The sequence below is a fragment of the Lepus europaeus genome, chromosome 15 (assembly GCF_033115175.1).
Source record: "Lepus europaeus isolate LE1 chromosome 15, mLepTim1.pri, whole genome shotgun sequence".
Lineage (NCBI taxonomy): Eukaryota > Metazoa > Chordata > Mammalia > Lagomorpha > Leporidae > Lepus > Lepus europaeus.
The window spans coordinates 54,548,168-54,572,042 of record NC_084841.1 but is presented as its reverse complement, the minus strand read 5'-3'; the positions used below and the strand labels follow the sequence as shown (position 1 = coordinate 54,572,042).

The 23,875-nt window shown below is 43.0% G+C and overlaps 1 protein-coding gene across 8 annotated transcripts in view; it reads right to left on the bottom strand.

Annotated features, from left to right (window-relative positions):
• The window catches only part of MAST4 (microtubule associated serine/threonine kinase family member 4), a 634,279-nt gene that overhangs the window by 30,009 nt on the left and 580,395 nt on the right, over positions 1–23,875 (bottom strand). For all 8 annotated transcript variants that reach the window (XM_062212152.1, XM_062212154.1, XM_062212153.1 and 5 more), the window contains 8 exons: positions 22,941–23,073; positions 18,401–18,468; positions 16,291–16,376; positions 9,006–9,214; positions 7,535–7,673; positions 6,128–6,260; positions 5,076–5,241; positions 3,147–3,248 (listed from right to left, as the gene is read on the bottom strand). In XM_062212152.1, the coding sequence (XP_062068136.1) occupies positions 3,147–3,248; positions 5,076–5,241; positions 6,128–6,260; positions 7,535–7,673; positions 9,006–9,214; positions 16,291–16,376; positions 18,401–18,468; positions 22,941–23,073 (1,036 nt within the window). The remainder of the gene's footprint in view (positions 1–3,146; positions 3,249–5,075; positions 5,242–6,127; positions 6,261–7,534; positions 7,674–9,005; positions 9,215–16,290; positions 16,377–18,400; positions 18,469–22,940; positions 23,074–23,875) is intronic.

Below are 23,875 nucleotides of genomic sequence, written 5' to 3'. Positions count from 1 at the left end.
AGTATGCACTTCACCTCTGAGGACAATGACAAGTGGGTGCTCCCCAAGGATTCAGAGCCCACAGGTCCCACCCTGTGGTATTGGTGCCCGACTGAGAGGTTGGTTATCAGTCGGTTCTGTTTCTCAAGTACTTAGAGATAAGGAAAAGCTTAAATTGGGGGAAATGACCTCTGTGCTAAACTGTTGCTACAATATAGGTGATAGGAGCTAAATATCAACCATACATGCAGATGACAGCGGTCACTGTTTAATATTTCACAAGGAACAGGGAACAGGATTTATTTGGTTCTCATTACGCACTAAGTTAACGTGCTGGAAACCATCAAAATGTTTGCACCTACTTTTCACAATAATCCTACATGGTATATAACATACCCATTTTCACAGAGTGGGAAACTGAGACACAGGGCACTGAGGAACTAACTCAAGGCCGCCCAGCTGGCACAGAGGTGTTAGCCCACCTGGGCAGCTCTGAAGTCCAATGAGCCAGGCTGCCACTCTGTTTTCTGGATGTTCAAAAGCAAAGATCGAATAGGACAAGGACCCAAATTGCAAGCTATGCTTTGGCACTAACATTCTCCCTGGAGTTTTTTCTCTCCTTTCATGGAAGTTTCTTAAACATCCATTATGTTCTTCACACCCTTTTTCGCAGCTTCTCTAGTCTCTTGGGCAAATGTGCATTCGCACATTTTCATGGTGCATTATTTTGCCCGCTAAATATGCATTAAAGACAAAATGCTGTCATTGGAGGCAACATGGCAGGCCCGCGGGATTCTTAGCCTCATTCTCCAGGCCCTCTTGGGACCTGTCACGTTGGACCTGCCTATTTGGCAAGCACTCCTTGACAATGCTAAGAGCTCGGGCAGGGCCTTTTAAATGTCTCTTTTGGGCGTCTGCTAGGGGATGTGTTCCTCAGGCTGTCAAATGCTGAAGAGCCCGAGAGCAACAGCCCACAAGAACACGTGCAGAGAAAGCACTGGCAGCAGATGATAGATCAACACAGAGATGCTGATCGTTATCATGGCCTGGCTCGTTCAGTCAAGTGCAACCAAGGATCCAGGTGTTCTGGGAGGAAAGAAATGGCAGCATATGAAGCAGGTGCTGCACGCTGACATGTGAACACTGAAGGAGAGGGACTCCCTGTGCCTGTTCTAATATAATATGTTCCGAGTTGGATCTAAGGATGACATCTCTCTGGGTCAGTTGAACAAGACCTATGAATAGACGTTTGTATTATTGCAGGACAATCTTCAAATGTCACTGCTTCTCATAGTTGGCTCAAGTGAGTAAGAAATCACTCCTTAAAACACTGCCCCATCCACGGTCTTGACACCAGCTCTTTGACAGCTTCTCCTACCCCTTGAACCAGAAAGCAGATCAGACTGCAGGCCAGAGAGGGTGGGAAATAGCAAGACTGCTTGGCACGTTAGACAAGCAGAAAAGCAAAGTGGGGGTAGGGAGGGAGAGAATATAACGTACTCAGTTCAAAGAGTTCAATCAGCTCAGAGGCGGGGCTCCCGCTGTCATTTCTGGAGTTCCTAACAGGAAAGCACTTGAGTCTACATGCAGAACATTTCAAATGACAGCACCAGCAGCAACCGTGTCCCACTGGGTTCAAAGAGCCTTCTGTGGATGATCTCTATCAGCTCCCAAGAATCTGGTGAGTGGGGACTTTCTAAAAGCTCCTTGTTACAGATGAGGAACAGAAAAGGAAGTAACCTACCCATTGTCACACAGCCAAGATGTACATTTGCGCAAACTGACTGGAGTGTGTGCCCTTCGTCACAATGTATCCTGGCTTTCCTGTTAAAAGTCTACTCCACTTGGAAAAGCAAAATGCACTCCAGGAAGAGGCTAGGTTCAAAAAAACCTCAGTTGAGCTGATTTTTAAACCACCTTGGATTCTGCAATGCAAGGTCTGTAATATTTTTCTGTATAAAGGGCCAAATAGTGAATGATTTAGTCTTTGTGGGCCACACGGTCAGCTATGACTGTCCAATTCTGTAGCCTGGAAGCAGCCATAGACAATATGTCAACTGAACAGACATTGCTGAGTTTCAATCACACTTCATTTACACAAAACAGGCACGAGGCCACATTTGTCCCACGGTCACAGTTTGCTGACCCCTGTTCTAAAGCCGTATGAGAAACTCTAGTAACACACTGCATTCCACCCATAAACTCGACTGGAGCCCTACAACAGCAGAAACTGAGGGCACTGGTGGAGAATCATCTAAAGTAAATATTTGGAGCTGTTGCAAAAGATTTTTGTCTTGGAAAAAAAAATGGAGAGAGCAGTTTTTTCTGTATTTTCTGATATTTCTATGAAAGCAGGGTAGACTAAAACAGCTCAGTGTAACCAACCCAGCAAGCCAACAAAACTTAGGGATACTGGCTAGAGGATGAGCACTTAGTTTGAGTATTTTAGTTTGTCTAGAGACATTCATTTCCTGGGACTCTACACTGGGCTCTGAGTCTGTCTATTCAGAATATAGGGGAGAAAAGGAAGCAGGAAAAAAAACTTGGAGAAGAGTCAGGAAAAATAAGCACCAAGAAACAAATCTATCCCCTTAATCTTGAAAGGCAGTGGTGTTTAACTCTCTCTCTCTGGGGCTCTGTGCTGATCACTACGATAGGACATCATGGCTCAACCGCAGGCACTCATTTCTAGTAATTAGTTTGAGGACTGATAAACCATTCCAAAGCCTGCAGATAGTAACCTGCTGGGTCAAATCTTTATGGGAATGTATTAAAAAGCAAAAACAAAGAGAGCTCCAGCTATTTAGTCCCGTTTCAAATTAGTTAAGATGTTCGTTTTTTTCAGGACAGAAGACTTACATGTACCTTTGAGGGTTTCTTTCAGAGAAGTTTTACTTACTGAAACTAATTAAAAATAATTTCTGCTATGCGAAACAAAAAACAACAAAACACCAAGACAACAAGCCATGTTCCTTGTGTACATACTGCTCTGAATCAGAAACCAAAACTCAGAACAATGCTGTTAGAATGTGCTGCATTCATGTCCTACATCAACTGACAGATGTTGCCTGTGCAGAAGCAAAACAAGCAAGAGCCTCAGATCACTCCACAAGGACGTGGCTTCTTGCACACGAGGATTGGCAAAAGCAACACACACGTGCTCTAACCTGTTCCCAGCCTCTCCAGGGGATTCTGCCTGAGAAGCAAGGTGATCAGATCCTGGGCGTCCGGTGGTGGGGCCTCATCCTTTTCAGGCCAGTTGATTTCATCTAGAAGGAAGACAAATCGTTTGCCAATTTACTGGTTTGTCAAAGGGTGGTCCAGGTTGTGATCTTGTGGACATGATGTGAGCGTTATGTTAAAGATGCAGACTTTCCGGCCCCAGCCCAGGCCTACTGAATCAGGACCTGCATTTTAGTAAGTCTTCAGTTGATTCCTACACACAATCAAGGGTGAGAAAGCACTGTTTTAACTATGAAAGCACAGCTTTCTACAAGGTAGGGAAGGATATTTCTAGAAGTAGGATCTGTCATTCCCTGTTTTGATCTATTTTTCTTTGGCAGCTTGGTTCCCAACAAGTTGCTCCTTCTAGTTATTAAGAAGAATTATAATAAGGGAAACTCAAATACCCATGTTTCAGGTTCTCTCCCATCCAATGATCATCTAAGAGTAAGTCTTTCTCTTGCTGTCCTATACTGAGAATCTGGCCATAGCTCCAAGAAGCAAACTGAAATATTTCCAGAGACAAAGGAAGGGTCAACATGATAAGATGGAAGAAGGAGGGGGCGGGGGGATACCAGAGTAATCATAGTAATGGAAGCATTTAAAATCTGTCATAAATATTAGAATATGTTCTTATTCTAACAGAGTTTGCCTGAAGATAGGTGTGCGTGCTTGTGTGTATAGAAATGCAATAAAAACATGAGTTATATCTGCGCGTGCCTGCCTCTAGCTTCCTCTGGTGCAGTCTAAATCTGATTTGGAAAATAAAACATGAATATGCATCTGAGCCGTAAGGCATCAAGAACAAAGCCAGCATTTGCTGCTTGTGTTAATTAAACAGTTGATTTCCCCTTGCCATGCAGGCCTTGGTGTCTCAGAAAAACAGGCTAGTTATAAATCCATAAATAGCTCAGATATTGTATAAAGGAGTTATACACGGTAGGCAGCTCCCAAATCTACTTTGTTCAAGTTTACAAATTTTGCCTGGCTTGCAAAGTCAAGGATAGAAAATAATATTGTGATTAAGGGGCTCCTCACAGATGAATTCCTCCCCCATCTCCCCTGCTGGCCCTTGTAAGCACAGCCAGAACAGACTGGACGTGGCTGATGGAGACGTCAGTGGTGCCTGACAAAGTTTCAAGATGAGCACAATTTGTGATCTAAGCTTCGGGAAAATTTATAAAATCAGCAGGTAGGGTAATGAGAGATTCTATTTAATTATCATTTAGTTTTGCCACAAGCCGCAAAACAATAGTTAGGGTCAGCTTGCAGGTTAAGATCTAAAGGTTATTGAATTTTAAATGAAAGATGAACAGCTGTTACAGAAATAACATTACACCATAACAACTACCAATGAAATCATTAACAATCTGTGGATTCAATTTGCTTCCTTCCCATTCTCATTATTTATTATTTGGTAGACATTTGTTTTAGGTTTATTACATTTTTGTTAATTTCTTCGTTGTGCCATTAGCCATTTTTCCCATTTATATAAATGTTACCCACATTAACCTTTTCTTCCCTGGTGCAATTTTCCTATTATGAAGAGGAAAACCGGACAGCAGTTAAATCATTTGCAAGTCCCACACCAATTTCTTTTCCAAAAATGCACACTATAAAAGTTGGTTCCATCGCTAGTACATTTCCACATGCCATGCTAACAAAACGTCCTCAGATCAATTTTCAACACACATTGTTCTCTTGAGATTGTGAAAGTCAGTTATGTGCTATGATGAGTGAGTTCTCTTAATTTGTTGGCTCAACTATTTGATAAAGGTGAACATTTTAGTAGGAAGAACTGCGATCCCCAACAGATTGATAATAAATAGCTGCTTCCCAACAGGGGCTTAAAGATAACTCCTGATGATACTCACCACTGATGACTTGTCCAAATAGCTCTTCTGGCGTATCCCCAAAGAATGGCACGCATCCAACCAGAAATTCATAGAGGATAATTCCCATGGCCCACCAGTCCACCGGCTTCCCATAGCCCTGCCTCAGAATCACTTCTGGTGCAATGTATTCAGGTGTGCCACAGACCTAGAAGATGATTACAATATTAGAATAATTGGAATACTAGACTTGAATTAAATGAGGGAGATGGCTAAACATCAGTTATTTGGCCCACAGTGCACCTGCTCAACGACATGGAACTGCATGGACAAAGCATTTAAGAACAGCAATTATAAGCAGACATCAATAATACTGGCCAAATTATCACTTTAATATCGAAGAAGGAAAGTTCCAAATTCTGATCCTATGTTACATTATGCGTGTGTCTAATTTCAAATTGAAAATCACATCCTGTTTTGGAAGTTATATCTATGTTATGATATTAAGAACATGTATAAAAATATGTATAATACTTAAAATAATAATGCATTGATTAGTCTGCCACTATCAAAGATAGTTTAAGTATACATGTGACCAAAATATATTCACACCCTGATAATTTCATAAAAGCATGACAGTTGAGATGTGTTTACCTTAAGTAACTTTACAATGAACAGATTGTGTGCGCATGGTAATGAGGCATGCTTGAAGGGAAATGGGCCATGGCTCGGATTTTAGCACCCATGATTGTACAATGCATCATGAGTTTCCCTAGTACTCTAGTGAGACTCCTGAAATCCTTACAAAAACAGTTTTCCATTTGTCTCTCTCACACTCTCACTTGTGTGCAATGAGATCGTTCATCTTGCTAATAGACCATAATGTTGGGGGAGGAATGTGGAGGGATTGGACAGTTCAAAGAGGCCCAGGGAGAAAAATGGGAGCAATTTGCACTTTATTAAATGCAAGGCTTATACAGACATCTAAAGCGCCGGTGCTAATGTGAAGATGGCCTACCCAAGCTGCCTGTGAATTTCATTGGCAATGCCGTACCTCATATTTCTCCACAGAGTAGAAGAGCATCCAATCCTACCTGTTTATCTAGGAACTCTCGAGCATCCTTCTCAATATGACCTTCATAAAGATTGGTGGTCATGCTCATTAGTCCCACTTTAGACAATCCAAAATCTGTCAGCTTTATGTGCCCCATGGAGGTGACCAACAAGCTGCGAAGCAGAAGGAAATGGCATACAAGGGTCATTCTGAAGCTTGTTCTCGGATTTAGGATCCCTCCTCCCCTGTCATTTTGCAAGGCTCTTCAACATTTATTGGGATCGACCTGATTACAAAATCCTGGCTGGAAAGAGATGAGGTCACACAAAGATGTTGAATTGTGCATCTAATGCCTAGGTCCAGTTCATAAGGCATAGCTCATCTCTGTTGGAGCAGCCCCAAACAGTGTCATTTACGAGTTTCCTCTGAAACTCTAAGAAAAAGACAAATATAGAAGTCTGACCCATTTCTGTTTTCAGAATAAGTACATAGAAAGGAAGGAGCCACCAATAATCCCATGTCACAGATCAGAATTAAGATAAGCCATCTGTGATTCAAATGAGATAGAAGATAACTTGGACAGAAAAATATATTGTTTATTTCAACTTCCAGCTCTATTTAGAATTTCTACTCTTTAAGGACAAAACCTGTATTTCTTATACATGCAAAAAAATCAAACTGAAAAATATATAAAATTGTTCAAAAAATAAAAAATTTTAAATAGCATATATGGTATAATAGTAATTAAAGATTAGAGTGGTTAAAAAGAAGCTACTGGAAGAAAATAGGCTAAAACTCTAGTAGTTGCCTTTGGTAATATTCTGAATGAAATTCTTTTTTCACTGCACTTTCCAAATTTTCTTGACATGATCATGAGTCAATTTTATCATAAAATTTTCAGCACAGTTAATGCCTCTACATATTAGCATGTAATGTTGTTAGAGTCAGCCCAATTAGTGGAGAAGCATGAAATATTTAATAAATGGTATCAGGATGAATAGTCATTTGGGGAAAAATCATCTATCTATCTCAAATCAGATAGCAAATTGAACTCCTCATAAATTAAAAATTAATAAAAAATTAAATTGTGAGTAAAATAGAATATAATATCAAGTATATCATCTTAGAATAGGGAAAGCTTGTCTAAATATGATAAGAAATGCAGAAACTATTTAGAAAAGTTTATATCATAAAAAGAACTTTAAAACCTTAACCAACTCTTGTTTTGTTGTCATCTCTGTCTCTTATTTCCCATAAGTAATTATTATACGTATCATAGGCTTTAAAGAAATACAAATATTACCTTACTGTACTGTCAAAACAGTTCATTTTGAACATTATGGAAGAAGCTTTAAATGTGCAAATCATATTAAAAGAAAACATTTTATAGACATAAGAAAACTTTCTGCATTGTGTAAAAGAAGACATGTTCCATCAGTGCACATACTTGTCTGGTTTCAAATCTCTGTGTACAATTCCATAATTATGTAGATATTCCAAAGCCAAGACTGTCTCAGCAAAATACATTCTGGCCATATCAACAGGAAGAGGACCCATGTTTTTCATCAAGGTAGCACAATCTCCACCTGTAAAGCACAGGAAATAGATTTAGTAGGTGTAGTGTCAGCTACAATTAAAAAACCATCAGTTCAGATTGCAGACTTTCAAAGCAAAAGCATCTCTACCCATAGACACAGCAAATCAGTCCTAAGTGGAGGCTGGATGTTAAGTAATCATGCTTCTAATTAAGATGTGGCATGGAAAAAATACAGATTTTTGTTTAAGAGGCAGTATTCACAAGAGCAGATCTGACTCTAAAGTAGAATATTAAAATCATAAAAATAACACTTAAAATATATGAGTAAAAGCCTCTGAAATAAAGCTAGCCAAGTCCATCCTAACTCTTCCTCTCACAAGTGGAGAGATCTTAGGCACAGTACTCTTGGTTGCCTCATCTATAATATCCACACGCTAATGGTGGCAGGATTGTGAAGATTATATGGTATAACCAAACTGGAAAGAATTTAGGCTACTTCCCAATACATCTCAACAAACGATAAATGTTATTGTTGCTATTATAAAGAGCACACTAAAGGCTAATGAAGTGAAGCATCAGTGTGTTTGGAAAAAAAAAAAAAAAACAATAGTTGCAAATCAGGCAAAAGCTATGCTCACGTCTTGTCTCCATGACTCAGTATCAAGCAAGGCTCCCTTTCTTGAACTTCATTTCACTCATCAGCAAAATGAAATTAACTGAAAGACAGCTAACACATGACTTTGAGGTTTACAGTTTTGGCTTTCTGTTCAAACATTGACAAGAGCTTCTATAGAGGCTTTGAGACTGCTGTGGCCTTTCCTCATCTGTTCCTTTTATTAACTTCATGTCAACAAGTCATGACCATTCAAATCAAACTTTGGAAACTTAAGATCACTTGGAGCAGTTAAAAGTTGGAGCACAACTTTAAACAAGGGGGAAAAATGAAACTCAGAAAAACTAGCTGGATCTTCTTGAATGGATCTCTTTTCCCCACATTTTAAATGTCATACCCTAGACCAAAAAGGCTGGATTTTTAATTCATTCTTGAAGAAAACCAGTTACAACGGATGCTTTTATGATATGTGATATGTAGGAAAAATCCCATCACCTATATTCCAACTTTAATGAACAATTGAGAGGAGAGAGTTAGAATTAAAAGCTACTTTAAAAGACAGTCTTTTTCCAAACAGCACTAATTTTCTCTTTGCTATGGTAGAGCAGGCAGTGTACAAGCAATTATCAGAAGATAATGACTGGGAATCCAGCCACCGCATTGCCTGGCTTTGGTTCCTTGGTGCACACGGCGATAACGTGGCACAACCACAAGAAGCTTCCACAACACAAATGAGTGTGGCGTTCCCAGTGCCAGCCGTGGATTTACCTTCCACGTATTCCATGACCATGCACAAGTGGCGCCGGGTCTCAAAGGAGCAATACATGCTGACCACAAAGGGGTTTTCTGCAAACGTCAGGATGTCTCGTTCCACAAAGGCCTGCTGGATCTGGTTTCGAAGGATGAGGTTCTGTTTATTAATCTTCTTCATGGCAAACCTCTGCCGGGATTCCTTATGCCGAACAAAGTAAACTGCCCTGCAAAGGAGCACAGGGATTGGTGTTCACAGGAGACAGGGGGTAAGGAAGTGTTTGGGATGTAGGAAATCACGTGATCACCAACTGCTTTTAAGGTCACGTGGCAGCTGGAATTCAGTTCCCACCACCAGTGAGTGCACCGCAGGCCGTTATCTTTTGCTTAAACTTTAAAAAAATTCTTTCCAAAAAGGTCCCAGGTCATACACAAGGCATCCATTCCTCTTCACTGCCAACAGAAGGAAATGGACCGTGGCCAGGAGGAGCCTTTTCCCATAGCTAGCTGAGGTTTTTGGTTTTTCCACAAACACCACAAAATGCGATAGATGTCAAAACAGGACAGAATTAACAAGATCACGTACCTAGCATGAGCTAAATCCTCTCCAACATGTTAGGCACTTTGTCCTCACTGACTAGAGCAGTAACTATCTGAATGATACCCTTGAGATCGGCGCAATGACCGCAGCGTCCTGGAGTTTCTGGTTTCCAGTTGGGAGTAACTTACTCTCCCCGAGATTTCCAGATAAATGAGAAGTGTGTGACAGGTCCTATGAGGCTGTTGTGCAACAGAGTTGCACATTTGCTCACTAGGAACTCTGCCCTGTGCGACCCCTGCACCCACTTCAACAGGAAATGCTTTCCCCACCCTCAAAGGAGGCTGGCGATGCTGTGGTTGACATCCAGTTACAGTGCCGGGCGACCTTCCCGTAAATGACCAGATGAGGCTGCACGCGATCCGTGTCTACGGCCTCTGCCAAGTACTTGCCAGAGCCAGTGCTGATTGGATGGAGATCCCTGACCGCCTTGAGGCTTGGGATGAGGCAGGGTAAGGCGGTCCTTAGGAGAGGCCATTTAAAGCCCCACCTGGAAATGATGAGCGGCCCTGACTTGGATGAGCTCCTTTTAAGTCACTCTCACTTGTCCTCATCCTGAGACAACAGGTTTGAACTTCCTATTTAGGCAATGATCAAATAAGAAATAACTGACACGGAAAGCCACCAGTGGCAGGAAGTATCCAGGGGCCTTCCTTCTACAATAAGGAGTTCTGGGAATTGAGATGTGTTTTCCTCTAGTTAGAATTTCATTGTCCCGAAACAATGACTACCAGGGGGCCCAGGACACCCTATGCTCCTGCTGAGCCAACACAGGAGCGTGATCCAACAAACATGAATCACAAGTATATTCCTCCCAGCTTAATCAGCATCAACACTGCCCCTTAGTGTTCTGTGAGGAATTCTGCTTTCTTTCGAGCCCAGTCTACCAACCTTCACCTTCATCTTTTTTGCTGTATTAATCTTTTTCCTTCACTCTCAAAATCACACATTTACATTTTTACCTGTATCTAAACATTATTTTTGCTTTGTTCCTTCCCCCTCTTCCTCATTTCTTTGATTTTCTAGATCTTCCTTCATTTTAATTCAAAAGCAATCTCAACCACGCCCCATATAACCAGCTCACAGGACAACCTGGTGCTCCCCTCGGGGAGCCAGCCAGGTGGGCATCTCTCCCTTTGCACTTGGTCTCGGGTGGATGCCCAAACACGGGACTCCTGCAGTTTGAGTTTATTCTCATACCTGTTTCCTGGCTAGACTTGAGGCCAAGGGTAATTACTTTAAACAAAGTTTAAGCTGATGAAATAGGAGTATGGAAAAGAAAAAGCACAACTGTTTGTAAGAAGACTGAATGAATGTTTTAGAAAGTCTTCAATGTGAGTTAGGAAATAAAATTACTACTGACTTAGTGCAGGTAAGGTTTCTCAAAGTTGAAAAAGAATAGAAACTGAAATTGCTACATTCAGGTTGCTTCAGGTACTTGCTTTACTTGTAAAGAAGCTAAAATTGGAAAACAGAAACAGTGTGAGTTTGATTTCTACTGGCTATCCTTATTAAAAGAGCTGTAAGTATTCATATGTTTATGTTAGATTGAAATGTTTAAAGTGTGTGTGTGGTTTTTTTAAATGATTTCCTACTTTGGGGTCAGCACAGAGTTGGTTAAGCTTCCGCCTGTGGTGCCAGCATCCCATACGGGTGCCGGATAGAGTCCTGGCTGCTCCTCTTCCAATCCAGCTCTCTGCTAATGGCCTGGGAAAGCAGTGGAAGGTGGCCCAAGTGCTTGGGTCCCTGTACCCACATGGGAGCCCCAGAAGAAGCTCCTGGCTCTTGGCTTCAAATCAGCCCAGCTCTGGCCATTGCGGCCATTTGGGGAGTGGAAGACCTTTCTGTCTGTCTTCATCTCTTCCTCTGTCTGTCTGTAACTCTGCCTGTCAAATAGATAAATATTTTTTTAAAAAATGATTTCCAGGCTGGCGCCACGGCTCAGTAGGCTAATCCTCTGCCTTGCGGCGCCGGCACACCGGGTTCTAGTCCCGGTCGGGGCACCGATCCTGTCCCGGTTGCCCCTCTTCCAGGCCAGCTCTCTGCTGTGGCCAGGGAGTGCAGTGGAGGATGGCCCAAGTCCTTGGGTCCTGCACCCCATGGGAGACCAGGAGAAGCACCTGGGTCCTGCCATCGGATCAGTGCGGTGCGCCGGCCGCAGCGCACCAGCCGCGGCGGCCATTGGAGGGTGAACCAACGGCAAAAGGAAGACCTTTCTCTGTCTCTCTCTCTCACTGTCCACTCTGCCTGTGAAAAATAAAAAAAAAAAAAAAATGATTTCCTACTTTGAACAACATTTTAGTCAGCTAACCAACAAACCACTAATTCTTTCTGTCACAGATTAAAGACATTTACTATCTTTTTGTTTATCTAATTACCAATTGGATAAAATGGGGAATCCACGGATAATTTGAGCTGTTCTTAGGATAATTTTGAGCTATTCTTGATCAGATGATAACAACAGGATGTCAAGATAGATACAAAGAAGCACAGAAAATAACTTGGCCCTCCCTTAAATATAAAACAAGCATTGGTAAACAAATATGTCATTAAGAAAGATTTCTGAGAGAATCTAATTTTTAATGAGATTCAGAATTTAAAACATTGAAAGGAAAAAAGTATCACTAAATTTCCATTATCACTTGTCTATTCCTTTTACAAATTGTTATTTATTTGAGAGGAAGAGAGAGAGAGAAAGAAAGCAAGCTCCTATCTGCTGGTCTACTTCTAAAATGCCTGGGGTGAAGCCAGGAACTCAACCCATGTTTCTCTCATGGGTGGCAGGGACCCAAATACGTGACCCATCGCTGCCTTCCAAGGCCTGCATTGGCAGGAGGCTGAGGTAGGGCGCCAGAGCCAGGAATCAAATCTAGGCACTCCAATGTGGAACACAGGTACTTCAGCCACCAGACTACCCACCTGCTCCCGGCTTGGCTATTCTTGAGGGTCAATGGGAATACAACTTATTTTCCATCTCTTCCTCAGTAGTCAAGACTTTGCAAGTTCAGTGCAGAGGCCCTTGAGACATATTACAAATTTCCTATGTCGGCCAGGACAAAGTTGCCGATTTCCACTAAGATGTTTGTGAACACAGGAGGTGCAGAAGGAAGAACAGGAGTGTGCAGAATTTCATGGAGGCATAAAGGCGAAAGATGCCTCAGGCCCACATCGGACGGGCACGTGACAGAGCCTGTCTGTGGCACTGGGTGAAAAATGGCTGTAATCTGTATGCTCAGATTTTCAGTCGACAAAATTTGGTTTGACCTTCTTCTTTCCTTTGCTATGATGTACTTAAAATAATCAGTTACTCCTTCGGGAAACTGACCTAAACCAATTGAAGTTAATCCTCGAGGTGCCTGGAGAGGTTGCTGCCTCAGGACAAGTTGCAGAAGTCGACCTGAGGTCCTAATTCTTGTTTGCTATACTGGGTGTTGTTTGGTTTGTCCTGTGCTCTCTGCCTTTTTACACACCTGCACTGCTTTAGGAATATTGCTGTTCAGGCTGAAATTTGTTTATGTGTCTCACATACACTTTTCCTCCTCTCCGATAAGTGTATGTTCCACATTAAGTTAGCAGAGAGCAAGAGATCGAGGAAGAGGAGGAGGACAGGGACAGACAGACAGACATGGGCAGACATCCACCTCCGGTAAGCGGACTGTAAACCTCCTAATGTTATAAAACCACACAAGCTCACCCGGCCCCCCATCTCCCTGTTTCCTGCCTTCTCTGGAAAGGCCACTTCTGTTTCTGTCCCTCAGTGACCTGCTTGTGACACAAGGAAACCAGAGGGAGTGACGGAGGGAGGCAACCAGGGGCTCTGTCGTCACTGAGCCAGGCTGCTTCCAACCGCGCAGAACGAGGAGTGCAGGGCAGGCAGAAATGGATTGCAGGATCTAGGGCAGAAGGAATCAGGCCGAACAGGACTGTGAACGCCTGACGTGTGTGGAATTATGCATGAGCCTGGGAGCCTCACACAGGACTCCGGGCTAGGGAATCTGCTCTGGAGTGAGAGGGCAGGCTACAGGGAGAGCGTGCGGGCCACGCCCACTTCCGCTGGTGGGGCTCTTCAGGAAAAGTCCCTGGGCCCTTGAGAGGTCAAGCTTAGATAGAAAGGTCAGGGAGAAATCTTGTGTCTTTCCAATTTTTTTTTTCCTTAAAAATATTTTTAAAGATTTATTTGAAAGGCAGAGTGACAGAAAGAGAGAAAGAGAGGTCTTCCATTCACTTCCTAAATGGCTGCAATAGCCAAGTCTGGGGCCAGGCTGAAGCTAGGAGCCAGGAAGTCCAGCAGGGCCCCTTCCCCCACCCCTCTGTGGCTGCAGGGGACAAGCGCTTGAGCTGCCTTCTGCTGCTGTCCCAGGTGAATTATCAGGGAGCTGGATGAGAAGCGAAATGGCCAGGACTCAAACCATTGCTCTGATACAAGTTACCAGCACGGTAAGCAGGGGTCTAACCAGTTGTACCACAACGCCAGCCACCACTTAAAAAATTTTAAAGTTAATTTTGCACATTCACTTTGCTAAAGCTGAAACTGAAAATCCAGGTGAAAGAGCTGGGTGGACGAAGTAGGACTTCCACCCCCAGGTAAGATGGCCAGAAGCCGTAAGGAATGGACACAGGGAAGAGGAGCTCTGATTACAATCAAGAGTGCTCTGTGACCATTGCTCTGAACCTCTCCTTCCTGTCCTGCAAGTGGGAATGAGGTCAAGAACTGCACAGGGCTCCTCCACGAAGAGGATGGACCGAAAGAAACCAGTACGGGACCCGGCACACAGGCATCAGTCTGCTACAAAGTGCTCACTGGCTGTAAAAGGATCCTTAACTTCCCGGTAGTGGTCAAAAAAGTGTTAAACCCAGAGAGAAATCAGATGTCTATCAAACTGGTGTTACAGCATGAACTGTCACCAGTTCAGAATTTGAGAAAACCCTGGTGTGTGTGTTTAGCAAGACAGGCAGACACCCTGCCCCTCTGCCAGGGTTGGTTCCCAGCCCCACTGACTGTGGAGCAGCTTCGGGACTGGTGTGTGAGCCACCCTAGCACAGAGCTACCTCTGGAAGCCACTGAAGAGCGTAGTTCATCTACCCACCGAGGAGTCTGTTTGTTCAGCCAGTTCGTAAGAGCATTTTGACTGGGTAAAACAACAGGGGTGGCGCCATTCAAATTTCAAATGAAAAATAATTAAAACATAGAGGAAATCTATTAGAAATGTAATGAGAGATTAAATCGGAGAAGAGCAAAAGAAAAAAAAATAATAAAGAGTTTTGGCTGATCGGCAAGGCTCCCATAGGCAGCTGCAAGCCCATTACTGACTTGGCCTGCATCCTGGGTGTTTACTGATTCACAGCTTGTTTAACTTCTTGTATATTCCCTACCATTCCCCAAAGTGTGATATACCTCATCTACTCTGCCGTGGTTTAATTGCGCTACAAATGAGTTTACTCAACCAATTAGAACTCCAAATACTGGTAAGACTACAAGCCCAAGTTTTATAAAAGTGGTGCTTCATGTGCCATCTTATTCCAGAATGTTACTGCCAATAAAACGTAGCAATGCTTTAACCCATACGTTCATTAAATCCAAAACCAGCCTTCTCCCCAGTGAAGGGAGAAAAATCTCAGATCATCTCCAAAATGACAATCAAGTAAAAAAAACAACTAGTAGTGACTAAACAAGACAGACCCACATACAACTGCACGCTGGAACAATCTCCCTGATCTCAAAAAGTTTCAATGAGGCCCTTTCAGGAAATAAAATACTGCAAAAAATATGATGTCACAAAGCATTAGAAGCCACAGAAGGAAATACGCTGTTTGACAGGGTCCTGAAGACAAACTAGTGAGGCATAGAAAGGACTCACAGATATTTAAGTTCTTCACTAAGTTAATGGTGTGGAAAATATTCAAGGTAAAAAAAAAATACTGAGAAACAACCCTGTGGCACAACAAATGTGGCTTTTATCTCATCTGCTCACAGGTGTGATAAATGGCAATAAATGTCAATGGGATTGTTTATTGCTCTGCATATACAGATGGAATTAGGATTAATCCTTAATTCAACTAGAACTCTGGGGCTGTCTGGAATGGATCAGGTCACAGTTTGTACATTAATTATCCTTCCAAACTATGTATGAGTAACTCCGGAAGTTCTTGTCATATTTATTCTATGCCACCAGAAGGAAATTGTGTGCCTATAAAAATGGGTCAAAAGGCAGCCACACCATGATGACGTCATAGCATAGAGTTCCACTTTGAAAATTCTGACATCATACAAAAAGACAAAAGAGTGGGTTGCTCTGCATTTTCAGCCAGCCTTATTTAAGTCTTTTTCTACCAAGGTTGAATACTAGTCAGACAGGAAATACAAGCTAATCCTCATGAAACAATGCTATCTATTAAATATGCATGTAATTTATACTTCCCAAAGGGACAGAATGAAGGAGGCAGAAACAGGAACGCATCAAACTTTTCTTTTACTTTATACTCACAAAGTCTTCCTCTCCAACTCCCTAAAATAACTTGGCCATCACTTGGTATGTTTTCTGAGGAGTCTCAAATAAGAAATTATTTTGGCTGCATGCATAAAGTGGGAGCAGAGACCTGAAAAGTCAGCTCCTGACACAACATCCATTAGGCATAAGTGTTAAGAACAAATGCATCGCTCGGGTGTGTTAATGTACAATAGAGAGCTTTTCTTCAATTACTCACCCATAGGCCCCATTGCTAATCAACTTAATTGTTTCGAAATCACTTTCTCGAGGTTTCCTTCGAAGTTTCAGGGACGCATTAGAGCTCTTGAAAACAAAACATGAAAGTTAAAAAAAAATTTTCAGACTTTGAGGCTATTATTTTCACGGTAACACAGACAACCGGTGTGCTACGCTGCTTGGTATGGGAAGCCCAGGGTGCTAGCTCCAGGGGCCTGGCAGCATGAATCTTTCACAGCAGTGCTGGTTAAGCTGTCCTCCCTACCCCCACTGCTCAGTGGACACTCATTTCCAGGAAGTAAGAACACCCAACTTTTTTAAAAAAAATCCCAATTTTAATTTTTCTTCAAAAGCTATTCTGATTATCATCATCCTTGTCTGTTAGCATATTGAAATTTGATCCCAATGCCAAATCTTCCTTCTGATGCCCATCAACTGACGATGTATAGACTGGAGTGGCTCTTTGTGGGGCTGGGGGATGAGGCGGGCCCTCTGCCCCAGGCCAGAGCTGGGCTATTTCTTTCCTGTTTGGAAAAGGCACGAGGCAACACACACGGAGGTTCTGCCTTCCTCACAAATCGGAAATCTTACCATGGTGTAGATAGCAATTTTCAAAAAGAAGAGTTCTTTAAGAAGTGATGCTCAAAGAACAGGAATAAACAAAGAGCTTATTTCTGCAAACAGTTTTCTCACGCCCACGGAACCCAGCACTATGACAGCCTTACAGCCTTTGGGCTCCTCTCTGCAGAGCTCAGAAGTCTCCTCTCTCTGCTGTGGAAGAAGCTGCCCGTCTCTGAGTCAGTGCCAGCTGTCGTCCCCGACTGCCATCCCACTCTTTTCCTTTGGCACCTTCTGCATCTCGGCTTTCCCGGGTGAGTTAGTGTCTACACAGAGAGCAGATCCAACCCCTGAACTCGAGGCCACCTGACCCCCTCAACCCAAGTGTCTCTTCTGCCTCCCCTTGGCCTAGACTTGGAGCTAGGGCTCACCTACAGAAAACAGCTTCAAACTGGGGCCACTTCCTCCCACTGACTGCGCATTCATAGCTTTGGGCCACAAGGCTCTGCAAGGATCCCCCTGCCTCATTAACACTCCCCTACCTGAGGGATCTCATTCATGTCAGAGATGATGCCAAGTCACCCAGATCTCCCCAGAAACTCCCCTTCCGAGTGCCAGAGGGCACCAGAACACACACACACCATTGCCCATTTGATGGCTCTTCTTGGGGGTTTCCAAGGAAACGGAATCTCAATACATACAAAATTATAAGAGTTTTGGTAATACAATTAACAAAACAGCTATCATCTATTATGTACTATATGATATTATCCTAAACATCTACCACCTAGTCATCTTATCAATCTATTTCACAGGTGGGGAAACTGAGGCACAGAATAATTGCCTACAGCTACTAAGAGGCGGGGTCAGTTTCCGAATCCAGGCAATCTAACTGCAGGGTCAGATCAGCAGAATGGCTCCAGCAGCCAGGATCTCTCCCCTGTGCCTCTGCAGCACCTCTCAGCTGGCTTGCTGGGCACCCTGCCTGCTCCCCTGGCCCCATCTGCTTTCTCTCTGTCAAGGTGTAACTCTGATTGGGTCATCTTCCTGTTTACTAGCCCCGCTCCACACACACACACACACACACACTTCATTCAGAGCTCAGTCACTTCCCATTGTCCTTCACTAGAGAAACAAAGCAACGGTTGACAAACATGAGCAACAGGGACCTACGTGTCCAGGCAATCTGGCCTTTTCTAGCCTAATAATTTCTCACATTTCAGCTCAGGTGCCACATTCTTGCCACATCTTTTGGAACCAACCAAACTAAGGTAATGCTTGTGCTATGATCTGGTAGCGCACAGTCTTTATCAGTCTCACTCAATGTTTATCGTGTGTGTGTGTATGTGTGTGTGTACGAATGTGATTCCTTTGTGTTAATTTCTATTTCTTTTGCATGGGAAAGGTTAAAACCTCCAGTGCCTGGCACAGTGACTTATACATAGAAGCTCAATCAATATTTGTTGAACTAATAAAGCATTTAACCCAGCCAAAATCTCCAGATGCTGATAAAGTGCCAAGTCAACACCGTATTTCATCCAGAAGATACTTACACTCACAGATTCATCTGTTTCTGGTGTTTCTGCTGTCCCACTGTCATAGTTCCCCAGCTGAGCCATTTCTATGTTGAAAAAACAGCAAGTACAGTTTAAGAAAAGCAGTGCAACTAGACAACAGTACTGAGCTAAAACAAAAGAAAAATAATTTCTCCATTATAAAAAAGAGAAAAATCTAAAAAGTGCATGCCCTTGGGAAGATCTTAAATCCCAAGTGGCAAGAGCCGGCAGGGGACTCTTGAGAAGGTTCCTTACGCACCCTTCCCTGGGAACCCATTCCTTAAGAACACTGAGACAAGGAATTCAGAGATGGGCCTCTACTCCAGCCCACAGGGTTCACGACCTGATACAGCTGCAGCTGCTTGCCAAAGGTTGGGTGGGCCAACAACTCTATTTCTTTTTTTAAAATTTTTTAAAAAATTTATTTATTTGAGAGGTAGAGTTACAGACAGTGAGAGGGAGAGACAGAGAGAGAGGTCTTCCTTCCATTGGTTCACTCCCCATATGGCCACAACAGCCGGAGCGGCGCCGATCCGAAGCCAGAAGCTTCTTTCTGGTTTCCCACTTGGGCCATCCTCTACTGCCTTCCCAGGCCACAGCAGAGAGCTGGATTGGAAGAGGGGCAGTCGGGACTAAAACCTGAACCCATATGGGATGCCAGCGCTGCAGGCAGAGGATTAACCTACCACGCCAAGGTGACGGCCCCAACAACTCTATTTCTAATCAGACATCTAAGAGAGGCAAACCATCCTGGGCTTGGACGTGCAGCAAAGGTGCACCCGATACAGCGGGGAAATGATTCTCAGCTGCGGTGAACACCCTTAGTTTACTGCTCTGCCTCCACTGACAGACGGCACACCAGGCACACTAAGAATCTACAGTTTGTCAGAGAGGAAGTGACAGTGGTGGTGAAGAGGCGTTGGAGATGAAAATATCTGGGTAGCCACCCCTGTACTCACTTACTAGCTGGTGACCTTTCAGCTTCAACTCCAACCTCTTACCCTGTGAGATGGGGACAATATTCCTTCTCTCTTGGAAATTTCCTATGAGTATTACACATAACAATGTGTGTACAGCTCCTAGCATGTTGACTAACAAAAACTGCAAGCTCTTTAAACATTGGTTGTTTTGTTTATGATTATTAATTACATCATGTAAAGTCGTCAGTTCTGGGCTGGACGTGATATCTTTGACACCAGTATAAGTACTACCCTGAAGGCCTAGTTAAAAGAGACAAAGGCCAGGCCAGTGCTGTGGCGTAGCAGGTACAGCTGCTGCCTGCCGTGCAGCATCCCATATGGGCACCAATTTGAGTCCCGGCTGTTCCATTTCTGATCCAGCTCTCTGCTGTGGCCTGGGAAAGCAGTGGAAGGTGGCCCAAAACCTTAGGCCTCTGCTCCCGCATCAGAAACCCAGAAGAAGCTCCAGGTTCCTGGCTTTGAATCAGAGCAAAGCTCTGGCCACTGCAGCCATCTGGGGAGTTAACCAGTAGATGGAAGCCCTCTCTCTGTCTCTCTGCCTCTGCCTCTGCCTCTCTGTAACTCTGCCTTTCAAAAAAATTAATAAATCTTTAAAAAGAGAGAGAGAGAAAGGCATCTCACAGTGGAATGCAGCCTACATTTAGATAAATAAGTGAGAAAACCTAATGCTTACTTTTCATTTTCATCTTATACTTTAAAAAAAAAATGCTTAATAAAAAAGAACATGAAAGAATCTTCTCCAGAACTTTGGCAAGGGTTTATCTCCAAGTGGAAGGATCAGGGAGAATCTGTATTTTCTTCTATTACTTGCATTTTATCATTTTTCAAAATTCATCACGTATAATAAAACACTTTATAGGCATCTAAGATTTTCTGAGGCTCTTACTTCATATAAGTATGCTCTTATAATCATCCTCTTTGGGCAACGATACTGTATAAAAAACAGGAAGCAAAACAGCTACTGGGGTACTCATTTTACCTTTATTTAAAATTTACAAGCCTTACATTCTGAAATAACTGGAAATAGGCATTCACTTTCCCAGTGTAACCTTTAAGGAGAATTCTAGAATAAAAATGAGCTTAGCACAAACTATGTAGTTTCTTTGTATCATTCAAATGATGCCAACATCCAGTGTGACCAGCACAATACATTTAATGGGGCTGGAGGTAAATTAAAATGTACGCATGTTCAGTGTGAGGGGATAGGTTTGGGGCTGGCATTTTGGTATAGCAGGTTAAGCTGCCGCCTGCAGTGCTGGCATCCCATACGGGCACTGGTTCGAGTCTAGGCTGCTCCACTTCCAACCCAGCTCCCTGCACCCCTGTAGGAGACCTAGAAGAAGCTCCTGGGAGTGAACCTGTAGATGGAAGACATCTCTTTCTGTCTCTCCCTCTCTTTCTTTGTAATTCTGCATTTTAAATAAATAAACTTTTCAACATTTTTACTTTTTTGTTTGTTTTTCCCTAGAAACCTTTTATTTAAGGTATACAAATTTCATGCATTTCAAAACTACAGCTTTATACTGTGTAAGTAAAATACCAAGAGCAGCTAACATTTACTAAGAAATTATTAGGTTAAGCTAATACAGAGTTGAACTCGTACAATCCTCAAATCAAGCCTATGAGTAGGTACTATTCTCCAACCCACTTGTTCAGAAGGAACTGGGGCAGAAAGAGGCTCATAAGCCGGTGTGGTCAAGGTCACCGGGCCAGCAGTGCAGGCTCCAGGGTGCAGTCCTAGGCAGCCGGGCTGCAGAACTCCCACTTCTGACCTTCAATGGCCAGGCTTTACGTGTGTGAGTGTAGACGTTGACTAGAAAAGGGAGCAAATGCCCATTGGAGTTTGTCATCATTTAGTAAATTACACGGAGGAGTCACATCTCAAGTGTTAAACAATAGATGTCAAAAGCGATCCTAAGTCAAGAAAAGGCAGTGTCAAGAGTTAAAAACATAAGTCCTGGTGATAAATTTCTGTTACTAAACTCCAAACTTGTCAGAGCCCACTATGAACGTTTTAAAGCCTCTATAAAGGTACACAAATGGGCCTCAATGCTGAGGCCACAGTGACACTTCCTGCCGCGTAAGGAAACAGTGAGGGCCTGCCTTGGTCTACACCGCAATGGGTGACACCATCTTCGCCACAGCAGCGTGAACAGTCACTCTAATATACTCTGACAGCCTCCCCCACTGCAATTATTTTCGTAAAAAAAAAAAATTAAAAGATGGTTGTGTTTTAAATAGAATTTCTGCTAAATAACTATTATCTGGGAAGCACATATTATTTGTAAGCAGTGGGTAGTAATGGGATGGAACCAAGAGTCAGCTTTTGAAGCAGGAAGCTAAGGCATCATTTTGTAATGCCTGAAGAGATTTTTAAAACTCATCTAAATACCATTAAACATCTGCCCTTTTTATTTCATTGATTTAAACCATTTCTGAAGACTCCTGATTCACAAAGGTAAAGATGGTAATTTAAAAGCCAGGGGGAGAAAGCTCTCCCCAGGGAACTTTTCAGAAAAGCAGCCACCAGTCTGTGATAAGTGATGAATCTGTTGTGGTATTGCTTTCAGTACAGTATAAATTTATCTGGCATTATCTCCCAGTAATGCATGCATCATTTCACTGGAAGCAAAGATAGGATGGCCGTGAGAGCAAACAAAGCCGGAGAGAGCAGGGCAGAGCGCGGCAGGTTCCCTTGGCTTCCTGGGGGTAGGGGTGGGGGACTACAGTCCCGGAAACCTCATTTACCTCCAGTAGGAACAGTGGTGCAGGATAAACACTGTTTGCAAATTCAATTTAATGAACCAGGAAGACAATTTTGAATGGAGTCAACAATTGTTCATGAGTCCTTTTAGGCAGTCCATAACCCTAAGTGTTATAAATAACAATCCCAAACAATAATGAACAGGAAAGGTTGGTGGTGGGGGCGGGGCGAATGGCTTACCAATATTAGATTTTTGAAAATCACTAGCAGGATGTTTCCTCTTCTCTGTACTTAATAGGATTATATCCTTTTTTTCCCCCTTCATATGAATCAGCCATAAATCCTTTCATAAGCTTCACCAAGCATTTCTTTTTTTGCACTGTCTGTTACTATTTTTCATGCTTTCTCAAGATAAGTAAGAAAAATATCTAACAGTACTGCCCTCAGTGTAGTCTGCCATCAGCTATCTTACTCCCACATGGAATTTAAATGTTACTTTTAAATGAACCGGAATTCTTTAACAACATTTGCAAACTTAAAAGTACTCTCAGGAAGAGTCCAACAGCCTTGCAAGGGCATAAGTGCTCCAAGACTGACGTCAGAATCCTCCTGGGACCGCCTGGCATTCTCAGGTTGACGGGTATCTAGGATTTCAAGCCCTGGCCCCGGACTCCAGGTAACACCACACGGCCTATGTTCACTTGCTCTTCCAGGACTCCACTCCTGGCCGTCTCCTGCAAGTCACAATTGCTCCAGAAATAGATGCACAAGGAAAACCACCACCTACCACCGAGTTCTCCTGTGGCACTAAGGGCCTGAGCAAGTGACACATCAGTCCAAGCACGGCACTCACCTTCTAGAGGGTCCTTATTGAGCCCCAGTTGGCTGATGATGTACCTGGGAATGTCAGTTTTAATCCCCTGGCCTTCCTTTGCATGGCCTTCTGCTGCTTCCAATAAATAATAAAATTCTTCAGGATCAAATTCCTAGCAGAAGACAAACACAGATGGATATTTGAGCCAACAATGTCTGGGCTTCTATTCTATAAATCCTATTCACAAGAAAACTGCTGGATATACATGGCTGTAGGTTCTCTGCAGAAAGGAGGCAAAAGCTTTAGAAACTATACAATGTGCACTTCATACTTGAACCTTATGTATATTGTAAGCCAGTTGATACATTTGTGTACTTGATAACTCAATGATTAGCTCTGATTTCCTTGTAACACAACTTCAGAAATATTATGCTCCACTTAAAACCTCCATCTCACTGAAACTGCCATGTGCATACAAAAAAGAAAAGTGCCCCTTCATTTCATTTGAAATGCAGAGAGAGAAAAACAGCCAGGTGGATATCTTCCATCCACTGGGTCCTGCCCAAATGCCCACAACAGCAGAGGCACAGAGGTTAGGGCACAACCAGGAGCCTAGGACTCAATCTGGGTCTCCGATGTGGGTGGCAGTGACCCACATCTTGAGTCATCACTGACTGTGTCCCAGGGTGCGTGTCAGCAGGGAGCTGGATTTGGAAGTGGTGCTGGAGCTGGCACCAGGCACTCCATCGTGGGGTGTGAGTGCCTCAACAGCGTCTCCACCACGGAGTCAAATGCCTCTCTCACATCTGCGTCCGAATCACCCCTTTTCAGCAACATTTTAAAATCTGAGTTTATCTAGAGGATTCAGTGTTTTTCTCCATACAACCACTCTTAAAAGGAACAGGTTCCTAAACCTGTACACATAAAATAGGTAAAATCTGCACAATTTAAATAAAATTTAAAAATAAATAAGT